This window comes from Salarias fasciatus, chromosome 5 (assembly GCF_902148845.1).
Source record: "Salarias fasciatus chromosome 5, fSalaFa1.1, whole genome shotgun sequence".
NCBI classification, from domain to species: Eukaryota; Metazoa; Chordata; class Actinopteri; order Blenniiformes; family Blenniidae; genus Salarias; species Salarias fasciatus.
The window spans coordinates 1,598,945-1,611,818 of record NC_043749.1 but is presented as its reverse complement, the minus strand read 5'-3'; the positions used below and the strand labels follow the sequence as shown (position 1 = coordinate 1,611,818).

At 42.3% G+C, this 12,874-nt stretch overlaps 1 protein-coding gene across 1 annotated transcript; it reads right to left on the bottom strand.

Moving 5' to 3' along the window:
• Positions 1-313: 313 nt before the first annotated feature.
• Positions 314-12,874, bottom strand: LOC115387950 (uncharacterized). Its single transcript, XM_030090860.1, has 5 exons — positions 12,835-12,874; positions 4,489-4,519; positions 4,291-4,405; positions 1,833-2,058; positions 314-809 (listed from the first exon to the last, which is right to left on the bottom strand). The coding sequence occupies exons 1-5, from the start codon at positions 12,872-12,874 to the stop codon at positions 481-483; spliced, it is 741 nt and encodes a 246-aa protein (XP_029946720.1). The 3' UTR covers positions 314-480.

Sequence of the window (12,874 nt, the reverse complement as noted above, 5' to 3'; positions counted from 1 at the left end):
ACTTTACAAAAATTATTATTGATATCCTGAATAATCTCCACCTGGAGTTTTGTTCACACTTCAGAGAAAAGAATTTGACACCGAAAATTTTGCTGAGATTACTTCAAGAAAAGTGAGGCACATTTCTTCTTCATGTATGAAGGACACAGTTTCCTCTGACTGACTGTGTGTTTCGAGTCTGTTTGATATGAAAGAAATTCAACAACAAGAGGTGGAACACTGAGAATATCTATCAAGTGACATTTCTGTTCCAAACAAGGTGTTATGATGATTTGATTGTGGACAAAACCCATCCAAGACCAAAGAGTTGACATGAAAAGAGTGTTTATTTTGTCAAAGCTGAAAGAAAATCATGATGTAAGAAGATGAATATTGATGAAGAGAGTTTGGTTTGATGATAGAAGAAAGTGAAAGAGAGTGAATGACAGAGGTGAGATGAGTGTGAGAGTCAAAGCAGTGTGAGAGTCCCAGTGAGTCCGGTCAGGACTGGGAACACTGGTCTCTCCTCAGTGTCTCTCTGAGGGGAGTCTGGGAGCCCTGGGTGGCCTCACAGGTCACAGAGCCCACCTTCCTCCACTGGTCTGCAGGGAGCCTCAGGGTGCTGCTCCAGCTGTAGAGGCCGTCCTTCTGCAGCACCCCGGGGCTCCTGCTCTCCTCCCAGCTGCTGCTGCTGCTGCTGTCCTCCACCTTCCAGCTCAGACTCCAGCCTGAGGGGAAGCCCTTGTTGGCCAGGCACATGAGCGTGGCCTTCCCCTGCTGCAGCTCCTCTCTGGAGGGGGGCAGCACCGTCAGGGTGGGGGGCCTGTCACCTAGGAGACACCAATCAGATTAGAGGACAGGGAGCAGCCAGCTGTCAATCAAACAGCACACACCTGGACAGCTTCAGTGGGACACACATCATTTTGTCCTTCAACAAGTTGCTGCCAGAAGCTTTTTCTGCTCCAGCAGTCACTCACTCACACATTGTTTCACTTCCCTTTAAGAAGCCTCTCATGCACATCAGCACAGAGAGAATCATCCAACAGTTTGACCTGAAACACCTCAAACTACACTGGAAGGAACACAAGCACATGTCTCAACCTTTACTGGCAAAGATTTGCATCAATGTTATCAGAAAGTTACACTTTATAACTTATGACAGGAAACTTTAACAACATGAGCTTCAAAACAAAATTATGTTTTCAAATATTTACAGGAAAAGTTGGCAGAAAAACAATTCATTCATTTTTACAATTTTAAAACATATTTATGTATTTAACAGTAAAATAGCTTGAGTCTTAAATTAATAACAAAAAGAGAATGCAGACACATTGGAAAGCACCAAGAATAAATCCAGCTTTGATGAAGAGACTCTAAATAAAACCAGAAGAATAAAGCCTGCACACATTACAACACAAACACATTTCAAACAGTGGACATGTAAACTAAAACTCAGTCCAAAGACAGACCAGTGCACCAAAACTGTCAATAAATACACAGGTCAGTCTGAAAACACATTCAACGTGAGACTGGTAGAGTTAAAACAGTGTGTTACACAGCCATCAGTCTCTGACTGAGCACATTTAAAGAGTCACAATTTATGTTTTTGTGACAGATCATCTTGATGACATTTAATCCATGACAAACTTCAAAATAACATGTTTCCCTGGGGATAAAATTAAAACAGAACAGATCTGAGCTGCAGCACATGAAATCAGGGACGATTCAAACTTGATCAGTAAAATAATTATAATGAAAAAACATGTCTTTCTCATGTCAAATCATTCAAAACAAGGTTTAATGTCCACATTTGAAATGTTTATCTGTCAGTATTAAAAGTAGAATCAACTTACTTCCAACATCCAGTCTGGTTCCTCCACCGAACGTGTACCACAGTGATACAAACTCATTGAGCCGCTGTACAAAAACCTCTGACTGTAGAGAGACACCACTCTCTGACTGTGAAACAAACTCTGCAAAACTAATTTTACTTACAGATTGAAACTCAACAGACCAATTCTTTGACTGACTATATGCAATTTTGTATGTATATTTAGACAGAATATTAAAATGTTTTTTCTATTTTTTAAAATTATTTTATTCGAATGTTTTTCAATAGAAATTTGAAATTATTAGAAGACGTCGTGATTTTAATATTATATTTATCAAAATAGAAAACCAATCTAATTAATATTCCTACAAAAGTTTGACTGTAAATTGACAATGATTGATTAAAGTGATCCAAGTCCCTGTTGGAGTCAGTCAGAGCATTTCCATAGAGAGCCACTTTGCATCAGCAGCACCATGCTCCAGTGCTCTGGGAGAGTTTATAGTCCTGACACTTGAAGACTGGATGACTGACAGCTGTCCTTCAGGACAACAGAAGACAGAGAAATCCTCCTCATCACAAACATGAGTGTGATCTGCGTCCTCATCTGGACTCTCCTCTGCTGCTGCTTCACAGGTAAAGTCCAGAGAATCCAACTCCTCTCCTCTATGAACATCCGTCCCTCTGAAATGAAGCCCACAAAACCATGAGGCTGCTTTCTCTTTCTGTCTGTGTCTCCTCAGAGTCCAGAGGCCAGGTCACAGTGACTCAGTCTGCAGCAGTCAGCTCTGCTGTGGGACAAACCGTCACCATCACATGTAGGACCAGTCAGAATGTCTATGTTTCTGGCAGTTCACACTGTTTAGCCTGGTACCAACAGAAAGATGGACAACCTCCTAAAAGGCTCATTTACTATGCCAGCACTCGAGATTCAGGGATTCCAGGTCGTTTTACAGGCAGTGGATCAAACTCTGACTTCTCTCTGACCATCAGTGGAGTTCAAGCTGAAGATGCTGCAGTTTATTACTGTCAGAGTTTTCATTCTATCAACAGTCAAGCTGTGTTCACACAGTGAAAAACCGTCGTACAAAAACCTCCCTCAGTCAGACTGAACAGAAACTGAACTGACTGTTGCTCACTGATACACTTCACTGAACACCGCCCGGCGCACACACAGTGTACAGACCAGCATGTGTTGCAAGTTGCTTTTCTTTTTTCAAAGCATTTTTGGATAAAGGCACCCGTATCATTGAGCTGGATGACCCAAATGTTCTCCCATTCAAGAAATCCAAATCTGAAATCCTCCTGTTTGGTCCCTCAAATCCCACCACCCCCATAGACAAAGCCTCTGTCCTCCCTGACACAAACATCAAACTATCAGTCAGAAATCTCACTGTCATCTTTAACTTAAACTCGTTTCTCCATCTTTACAACATCAGATGTCATATTTCCTCAAGTACTAGTCCATCTCTACATTGATTAATTTAGTATCCAGTTGTGATCTCGAAAAAGTTTTTCCACTTTCGTAAAACCTGCTGTGAAGATCAGGCTGATAGAACAAGAACCTTCCGTCAAAAAGCTCCTTAAAACTCACTTTTACCACATCATGAAGATGAAACATGAGAAAAGAATCTGAATCAATACAAAGTTTCACTGAGAGATTTAACATTGTTTTGACTGCAACAAGTTTGACAATGCCAACAAACACACAGTAATAATCTCTAATAACAAAAATGTTGTTACTGAAAAAAGTAAAAGTGCAAAAACATTTGTTTCGGGTTAGGCTTTGTTGTGGTGTGGGTTAGGGTTAGGGTCAGAGTTAGGGGCTAGACATGAATGGGAGTCAATGGACGGTCCCCACAAGGATAGAAATTCAAGACTGTGCGTGTGTGTTTGTGTGTGTGTGTGTGTACACATTTGTGTGTGGTGAAGGTGTGGCTGTGTTTTTATTTATCATATCCTGATTTTGGTTTTAAATGCTGCATAGCGCTTTGTGTTGTGTTTCTTTAATATGAAAAATGCTTCATAAGTAAAGTTTGATTGATTGATTGATTGATTGATTGATTGATTGATTGATTGATTGTTCCATGTTGTTTAAAGCTCCACATCAAGAATACCATGCAGTAAAGATTACAACCCCGTCTCCACAAAACTACGTTCAGAGAAAACTAAACTGCATTGTGTGACGTCCTCTTCATCGATGTGAAATATTTGCATTTCACAGGTTGCACATTAAAAGACTGAAGGTTCTGCTGGTGTAACCTGTATTGTTCAAATGTGTTGAGTTTTAATAAAAGTTAATTAAAGTGTTCTGTAGCAGCTCTGACACTGTTTTGTTTCATTCACATTTCACAACCTTCATAATTTGCACAGCAGCTAATGTGAAAACCAAAATTTACTGTTAATATATTCAAATTTTGATACGTTGCTCTGAATGAATTTTATCCCTGATTACGTTCATCTGCCTCCCCCTGAAAAGCTACCTTAAAGTGATGGGAGAGTTTGAGTGCCTGCATGATCCCAGGAGCTATCTTGTCGGGGGGCTTGATGCCCCTGGTAGAGTCTCCCAGAGCAAACAGGTCCTGATGACGGGCCAGACTAAGAGCAGATCAAAAACCCCAATGAGAAAAATTAAAACAAGGATCATGACGTCGCCCGGTATGGAGCAGCTGGGGCCCCACCCTGGAGCCAGGTCCGGGGTTGGGGCCTCCACTGGTACAAAGTGAAGATGATGTGGAAATGCAGAAAAACTGTTATACCAATGAAATTCTAGCAGGGAGCGATGATGTTGGTTTCAAAAAGAGCCCGAGTCTCATTGGAACCCAATCAAAATGCTGATTTTCAGAGTGCAAATAGACATATAAAGCACCCGGTTTCAGAACATGTTCTGGTCTCGTTCACTAGTTTCCACAACCGCGTTGGCTCCACCAGACTTTCATATAAATCATCTGTTGATTTTACTTTCTGAGTTGAAGTTTTGCATAAATAACCCTATCACAGCGCCTCCTCCGTCCATGTGATGCCGTCACATGACGGGCTGGACCAATCACATTTACATCTGGTTTCACATGCTGTCAGTATGGAGACGTCCTGCTCAAATCCTCAACACGGGATTTCAGAACACCATCGGGGACGTTACATAAGTTTCATTTGTCTTTTATCTAAAATCAACGGTTGTGAACACCTGGTGGCCGGGCCTTTGCCCACAGGGCCGGACTGGGCTCAGACTGAAGGGATGACATGAGCCCGACCTCCGGCAAACTCATCACCCCCTGAGGGAACTGTTGGGGCTGGGTGCAAGGTGGATTGAATGACAGGGGACAGACACAGAGACGAGCTCGAGGGCGGGGTCAGCAACCCGCGGCTCTTTAGCACCCTCCTTGTGGCGCTTCGGAGCTTTTTCAAAAATGCATGAAATTGGAAAAAGATGGTGGGGGAATAAATATATTTTTTTTGTTTTAATGTGATTTCTGTAGGAGGGCAAACATCCTTAAAGTGGACCTATTATGCTATTTTTCAGTCACGTCATATAGGTTACAGACACCTAAAAGCATAGTATATAAGTTTGTTTGCCCCAAATTTGTCCTATGTTCGGAGTTTGAGTGGTCTAAAAAGTGGCTCTGAGGAGCCTTCTTCAGAACAGCCTGTTTTTGACAGCCTATTTTCCATGATGAACTTGAACGCATCTGGCCACGCCCACGTCATAAATTCATTGTCGTTGAGAAAGCACCTTACAGGAAGTTACACTGGAAGTTTCAAAATAAAACACAATGCACGACCTCACGGACAATTTTTTTCCTATATGTTGGTATTACGCTGCCTCAGGAGGCACAAGCAGGCCTGCCGACAGGGGGGGACAAACGGGTCTGTTGTCCCGGGGCCAGGGTTGGGGGGGGGGCCCAGAATTAAAGTTGGGGGGGCCCATCCAGCACCCTACTCACGGCTCCTGACGCAGCATGCAGGCACCGTGCTGTTCCGTGCTGCTCCGCGCAGCGCTCCATGCGCTGTAACGTTCCCTGTGCGCCGCACCATAGCGCTCTGCATGCTGCAACGTTCTGCTCCCGTCCGGTCACTCGCCCCCCCCCCCCCCCCCCCCCCCCCCCGTCGACAGTCGGGAGTGGGCTCAATCAACAGTAAGTTGTCCCGGGCCCAGGAAAAGCTGTCAGCGGGCCTGGGCACAGGAATCAGCTCAACAGGGTCCCGGACAGTAAGAAACGCGGAAATGACCGTTTTTATACAGAATAAACCAAACAAAAGGAACTATTGGATAAAGAAAAGCTCTCATTTGAGATCAAAACATAAACCATGCACTCATCCTTGCTGGAAGTATAAATTACAGATCAATGTGGCTGGACGAGCAGAGCGACCTTGCAGAAGCGAAATGAGGTGTGTGTTTTTTTTTGTTTTTTTTTTTTTTCTGTTTATATCACGTGTTGTTGGTGTGATATCGAGAGCAGAGAGCCTCTCAGAGGAGCAGCCCTCTTCATCCGGACGGCGCTGCCGGTGTGTGTTGACTTTGTGCCCTGTGCGCAGTGCGCCTCCACTGGGCTCCGGAGCTTCGGAGCGTCCCGGCGAGGAGAGGAGCGGCCCAGCGGCCGCGCGCGAGCCGCGTGTCTCCGCTGGCTTCGGGACTTGCGGAGCTTCCGTGGAGCAGCTCTGGGCCGTTTACCCAATCAGCCACAACTCGGCTCCTGGTAGTCAGACACCCGGGCGCTATGACAGCCGAGACCGAGCCAAAGTGCCTCTCTGCTGGGGAGAGGAGCTCCGCTACGTTCCCATCCGAGCTAATTGTGGTTAAGTTAGCGAAAACTGTCAGCTCGTCAGCTGACCCACCTGAAGACGTTGGATGAGCTGATTTTGTGATAACACTGGCGATGGATGAGAAAATACAGCCGAAAAGAGTGACCTATCCGGGGGCCGGACAAAGGCTGGATCCTCTTCTGGGGGGGAGTGGTGTTCCTCTTCCGGACGTCAGAAAGAGGAAGATTTCAGAACCGCGTGTTTGAGTGTATATTTTCTTAAAAGTGGAGTGCACAATAGGGTGTTCCCAATGACATCATCGGTTGCTGAGCAACAGTTTTGGGCGCCATGTTGGAGAGCATAGGCATACACGGAGATATAAACACATGAGACGGTGGTGGATTACTGCGGACTTTTGAGCGAAAAAAAACAGGATTCTGTATCGTGAAAAGTGGAAGGGGATTGACTATTGACCCATACTTGATCGCAAGCACGGAATTCACCTAGAACGAGGATAAATGGGCTGACATCAGCTACTTCGACATCGTTAATTACCTGGTCTACACGCTAAACCGTCTGCATGCTGTGACAACGAAAACTGCAAAATGCAGAGGTTCTATTTCGACTGTGTGAACATCAAGGAAAACCCAAAGGGTGTGCAGGGTTCTGGGTTCTGTCCAGAATGCAGAGGGAGCAGGAAAAAGAGTCGTTAAAAACAGCTCCTCAGTTGCTTCACACCTGCTAGAGTTGTTACTGAAGTCTGATGTGACATGTGAGTCAAGTTGTGGTAATAATTGATCTGTATGTGTTACTTTGAAGTTATCTGGCTTTTTCTTGTTTGTTTTTATATAAATGCTGGAGGTGTGTATTCATGTCTACTCAGCTTGCTGAAACATTTTACATATTCTGAGGTGATTGTGACAAAATACATACCAACATATAGGAGCTTAAATACAGTTTGAGTTTATCAGTGTGAAAATTGCCATTTCATATTTAAATGCTTATTTGTGTTTTGGATGTGAAGTGATTATTTAAATAATCAATTCACAACTAAAACACAAATAAGCATTTAACCTGTAATTACAGGTTAAAATATTCACAGATGATTAGGTACAGTTCATGTTGTGGTTAATTACTTTTGAAATTATGTGTATAAATAAGTTGAGGTTAAAAATCCATATGGATAAGGTATATTGGATGTTATGGAGTAAACTGAGGTTTTCTGGAAGTTTGCATATGTAACGGTGTGAGAATGGTGTGTTGTAAATTATGGAAAAAAGGTGTAACACTGCCATCTAGTGGCGCAGCGGTTGTTGTGTCAGCTGCATAGAGGACGACGACGCCATTGTGGTAAGACGTCTTTTAGCATGGTCCGGGATAATTATAAAGTTGTAAAGTGTTTCAGACTGTATTATGTTATGCTCTGCTGTGTATTGGGTTCCTGACTGTTTTGTGCTGACACTTTGCCATGTTGTGGGTTGTTCTGTTGGAGAACGTTTTCTAGAGATTGTTATTAAATGCTAAACTAGCTCAGATGCTAACTCGTGTTTCATATGTTGATCAGATTGTCCCGAGACTGCGTGCTGCTAATCACAAACCATTGCTGTGCCATGTGCTGTGTTGCAGGTAATGTGTTTATGTATGTCATGTACTTTGAAAGTTGGTATTATGTTGTGTTACTTTGCAGAAGTTTTACTGTGTATATGATCTGAGTTCTATTTCTTCAGTAGAAAAGCTCACTGATAGTTCTTCACTTGATTCCTGGTCAGTATCAGGAAAATTTCCCATGTCATTTATTGGAAGAAGAAGAAGATAGGCCTGTTTTTGTAAAGAAAATGTACAGTATACGGTTACACATAGTTTATGGACTCAGTTTGTTTTGTTTCCATGTTTCATTCATGCCTGTGTTTTATAAAAAGATTGTGTGTTTTATTTTGTAATTTTGGGACGCACAGAGGACGACGACGCCATTGTGATTGTCCCGAGACTGCGTGCTGCTAATCACAAACCATTGCTGTGCCATGTGCTGCGTTGCAGAAAGAGGACTGGTGACTGTGCAATAAATGTCCCATAATCCACCTGACTGGCAACTGTGGTGTATCGAAGTGTCAGTGAATTGGAGCAACGTTTACCTGTAGCCACGAACTGTCACACATATTTAATTGCCTGTTAAAAAAAAAAGTTTGTTTTGGGTGTGGCTGTCCTGCATCAGACAGACAGTTGGGCAAGTGGAGTGGAGCCACAGTTTTTTTTTTTTTTTTTTTTTACCTCTCTCTTTTTCTTTGTATCTCTGGATATTACTTTTGTTATTTTATTTATTTCTCTAGACGTTATGTTTTGTCACACAACTTTGAAGTTTAACAGTTTGAGTGAATGGAGAGGATTCTGTGGAGTTTTTTGTATTTCATGTGTGGATTTCAGGAGGAGATAGGAGCGTCAAGCTTGGGCTTCATTATTCAGGAACCTACAATATATGTGTTCAATGTAATAGGTTCTTACCTCTTAATTATCCGTGAATCTGCAGGCATGCTGATACCACATAAAGCTGTTTTTAAGTGGAATTGTTTCTTTGTTTATCATTCAATTGGTAACCGACTACACGGAAGGGCATATATTTATTTGGCAGTTCAGATACAAGTCATGTGAAACATGTTATGACAAAACGTAAAAAGCGAAGTCCTAATGAAGTCCTAAGTTGTCATTTAAAAGAATACAGATATTCTTTAATACTGCACAGAAACATTTACAGTTCAGTCAAAAGGCACAACGGTGTCACCGATGTTTGTCAGTGCACAGCACAGGTGCACAATTTTGTCTTCATCCTCTTCTGGCTGCAGCATGTCGGTCTGCACCTCCATCGGTTCACAACCACCGGTCGCACAGTCACTTCATGACATGTCCTGTAAAGCCGCCAAACTCTCAGCAGCTTGTAAGTCTTTCCTCCTCTTGTTGCGGCTTCGAGCATGTTCATCACGGGCCTGGGCTCCAGGAGGTGGTGCTGGGACCTTGTTGTGGCCCAGATCCACGAATGGCAACCAGTCAGTTGTGTCTGGGGATGACAGGTCTGATGGATGTCCTGAAGTGGAAAGATAAAAAAAAAAAAAAAAAGACATTTAAAAAAAAAATCTGTGTCACAAACAGATCATTACATTAACGACAATTTACATATAGACTCTACCATATAGAATATGAGCATTAACCCTGGACACACTGTCTTGCAATCATGGTCACTTTTGAACTCCCATAATAAATCATAGCCACTTCATCATACACACATTCTGTTGCACCAAAACATACTGTACATATTAGTATATAATATATACTAATATGTACAGTGGTGGACCGTGCATTTCACACTAAGACCTTCAGAACAGATCCGCCTGAACCAATCCACCTCTCAATAACTATTTTATGTCGATAAAAAAAAAAAAATCTTATTATGCAGATATGTATATAAAGAGTTGTTGCACAGCAGATAGATACTTGTGCAGCCAGAATAACTGCCTTTGCTGAAGTGCACATGTCTCCTACTACATCTGTGCACATACAATAAGCATCAACAACTTAATAAAACAGCAATATTATTTAGGAAAAGAGGAACATTTTACTCACCAAAATCCCGATTATTTGTAAACAAAATACATCCTCATTTCCTTCCTCAAAAAGAGTTCAATTGCTCTGTCATATAGATTATCCGTGAGTTTCAGTTCCACAAAGCCAGGGCTGAAAGTCCAGCTGCCCTGTGGTATTTCTGGCGTAAGTTTTATTTCTCGTCAGGTCTTCGTCTTCTTCTTCTTCTTCTTGGGAATAATTGAGGTAGGCGACCAACAACTTAGGTGCATAGCGCCCCCTACTGTATCTCTTGGTGAATGTAAATAGGAAGGCCTGGATATGCTGTTGTTAGTGTAGCTAGCTAGAAGGCGCCGAGTCGCCAACTCGAAATCTGATTTGTTGATGCAACTGTCTGTTTGACGCTTTACTTTACTTTACTGCGCCATCAGGAACGGATAGCGAAGGCCTCAGGCAGATTTCTTTGACCCTAGCAACAGATGATGCCTGAAATTTGATTGGTTAAATGATTTAATATGAAAAAAACATGTCTGGAAGCAGCGGAACCACGGGAAAACTATGAAAGGAACTGGAACATACCGTTTGGAATCATTTATTAATTATTTATGGACAAAATATAATTTACATCAGTCTGTAATTCAGATACTTTTTGGCCAGCAGAGAAGGCCTTGCAGGCCCTGACGGCCCACCACTGGTATATATATATATATATATATATATATATATATATATATATATATATATATATATATATATATTATAGCTTCTGATATATTTTAGATTTATGTTCTATTTAAATTTAGGTTTTTCCTCCTTTTAGATCTATATTATCATTATATTATCCTATTAACATTCTTATTAAGATTTGCACCGTTATTTATTCGTATTCCTTATTTACACATTTCCTCACTGTTTTGCCCCTGTGTGTTCTTTGAGCCTCTGTAATGGTAAATTTCTCCATGGTGAGATAAATAAAGGCTATAGTATTCTATACCCGTCCACACATGCTCACAGAATTACTGTAAACCTTGAAGACTAAGAAATGCTGAACTCTATCCTTACAATACCAAACAATTTCTATGATACATTGGAAGTTGATTTGTTATTTTGGGGCACATTTACTTGAGGCCCCCCCTGGAGTGGCTGCTCTCAAGTATCTGTTGCTCTGATTCTAAATTGTTTCTACAGCAGCACTAACCCTCAGTAACAGTCAATCCTAACTCCAGCACCAAAACGTATGCTAGAATTTTAGACAGTAGTCTAATATAAGTTCGGCTGCGCCACAGTGCAGAGCACAGGGTTCCCACAAAAGTCATTCTGACCAAATGCTGCACAAAATCATCAAGTAATAATGCTGACTTACCAGATACAAAGTGGAGATCACAGACTCTCGTGTTCTTTATGCTTGATTCCTGCACATCAGCTATTGAAATCGTTGTTAGCCAGCTAGCCGTCTTCTTTGTGAGACTTGTCAAGTCTGCTCTCCTTGGTGCGTGAAAACAGCCGGTATCCGAAAAAAAAAAAAAAAAAGAACGACCCACATCGCGGTCTGCCCGCATCCCACAATAGCAAAAAGTTCACCATTGTCAGTCTGGACTATTCTAGTCATGCATGGGCAATGATCTGTACCGGATAATCTGTTCAGTCCGCCTGAAACCGCTGTGTGACCACACCGTGTGTGCCCTCCAACATGGCGATTGTTGTGGAAGGTCACGTGACCGTGACGTCTATTAGGAACACCCTATAGGGGGAGGTGACTGAATTTTTCACTTCTGGGGGATCATACAGAGGCTGTGGGAGGCAATATTACTGTAAAGACACTTTTTTAAAGTGAATTTTGCATAATATGACTCCTTTAGCATTTTCCATTACTGTCAAAATGTGTATAAAAAACATTAAATTTCAACATTTCTGTCAACGAAGATTTGCGACACACGTTTCAGTGCTGCACGGTGCCAGGCAGGGGACTGTTGCAAACCAACCAGCAGGTGTGTCATGGGTCATAGATCCCAAAGGTAAAAAGAGAAAGACAACTGATGAGAAAAAAGGATTCAAGGAAGAATGGACTGAATCATTTGCTTTCATTGCCAGTGCAGCAGGAATGCTTTCATGTTTGCCTTGCAATGAAAAGTTGTCAAAAAACAGAAAGAGTCATTTGGAAAGACATTTCCAGGGAAGACTTGCTAAATCTGCAGCTGTCCAACCAGTTGGGAGCGAGAGAAAAAGTGTGATTGCAGAACTTCTGGAGAAATTAGTGTTGCGCTGATCTGCGCGGCAGCGTGTGGGGGCAGAACTGTTGCTCGTCGGCGCGTGCCACCCGGGCCCATTTAAAGGGCGGACTCATTCATTCTCAAGGGCTGTGTCCGAATGTGCACCCTATGCCCTAACCCCTCAATCACTACATAGTGCACTACATAGTGTTCACTACATAGTGCACTACATAGTACCCTGAATCTGTTGGCGATTCGGACACTCAGCTCCCTACTTTTTCCCCTCAGCGCTGATCACGTGACCCTCGGACGGTACCATGGTAACCACACGCACAGGCTCGCTAAGACATAATATTTTATTTTAAATGTGCTCCTATACTGCATTTTACTTTCCTTGTCATGTTTCTAATCATTGAGGAATAAATAAAAATATATTATTAAATTCAGTGAAATTATTATAAAGTACTACATTAATACGTTATGTTCTTTGATGTTCGCGCCACTCACCTGCCGCAGGAATCTCATCCACCGGCGAAATGGCCCCCAT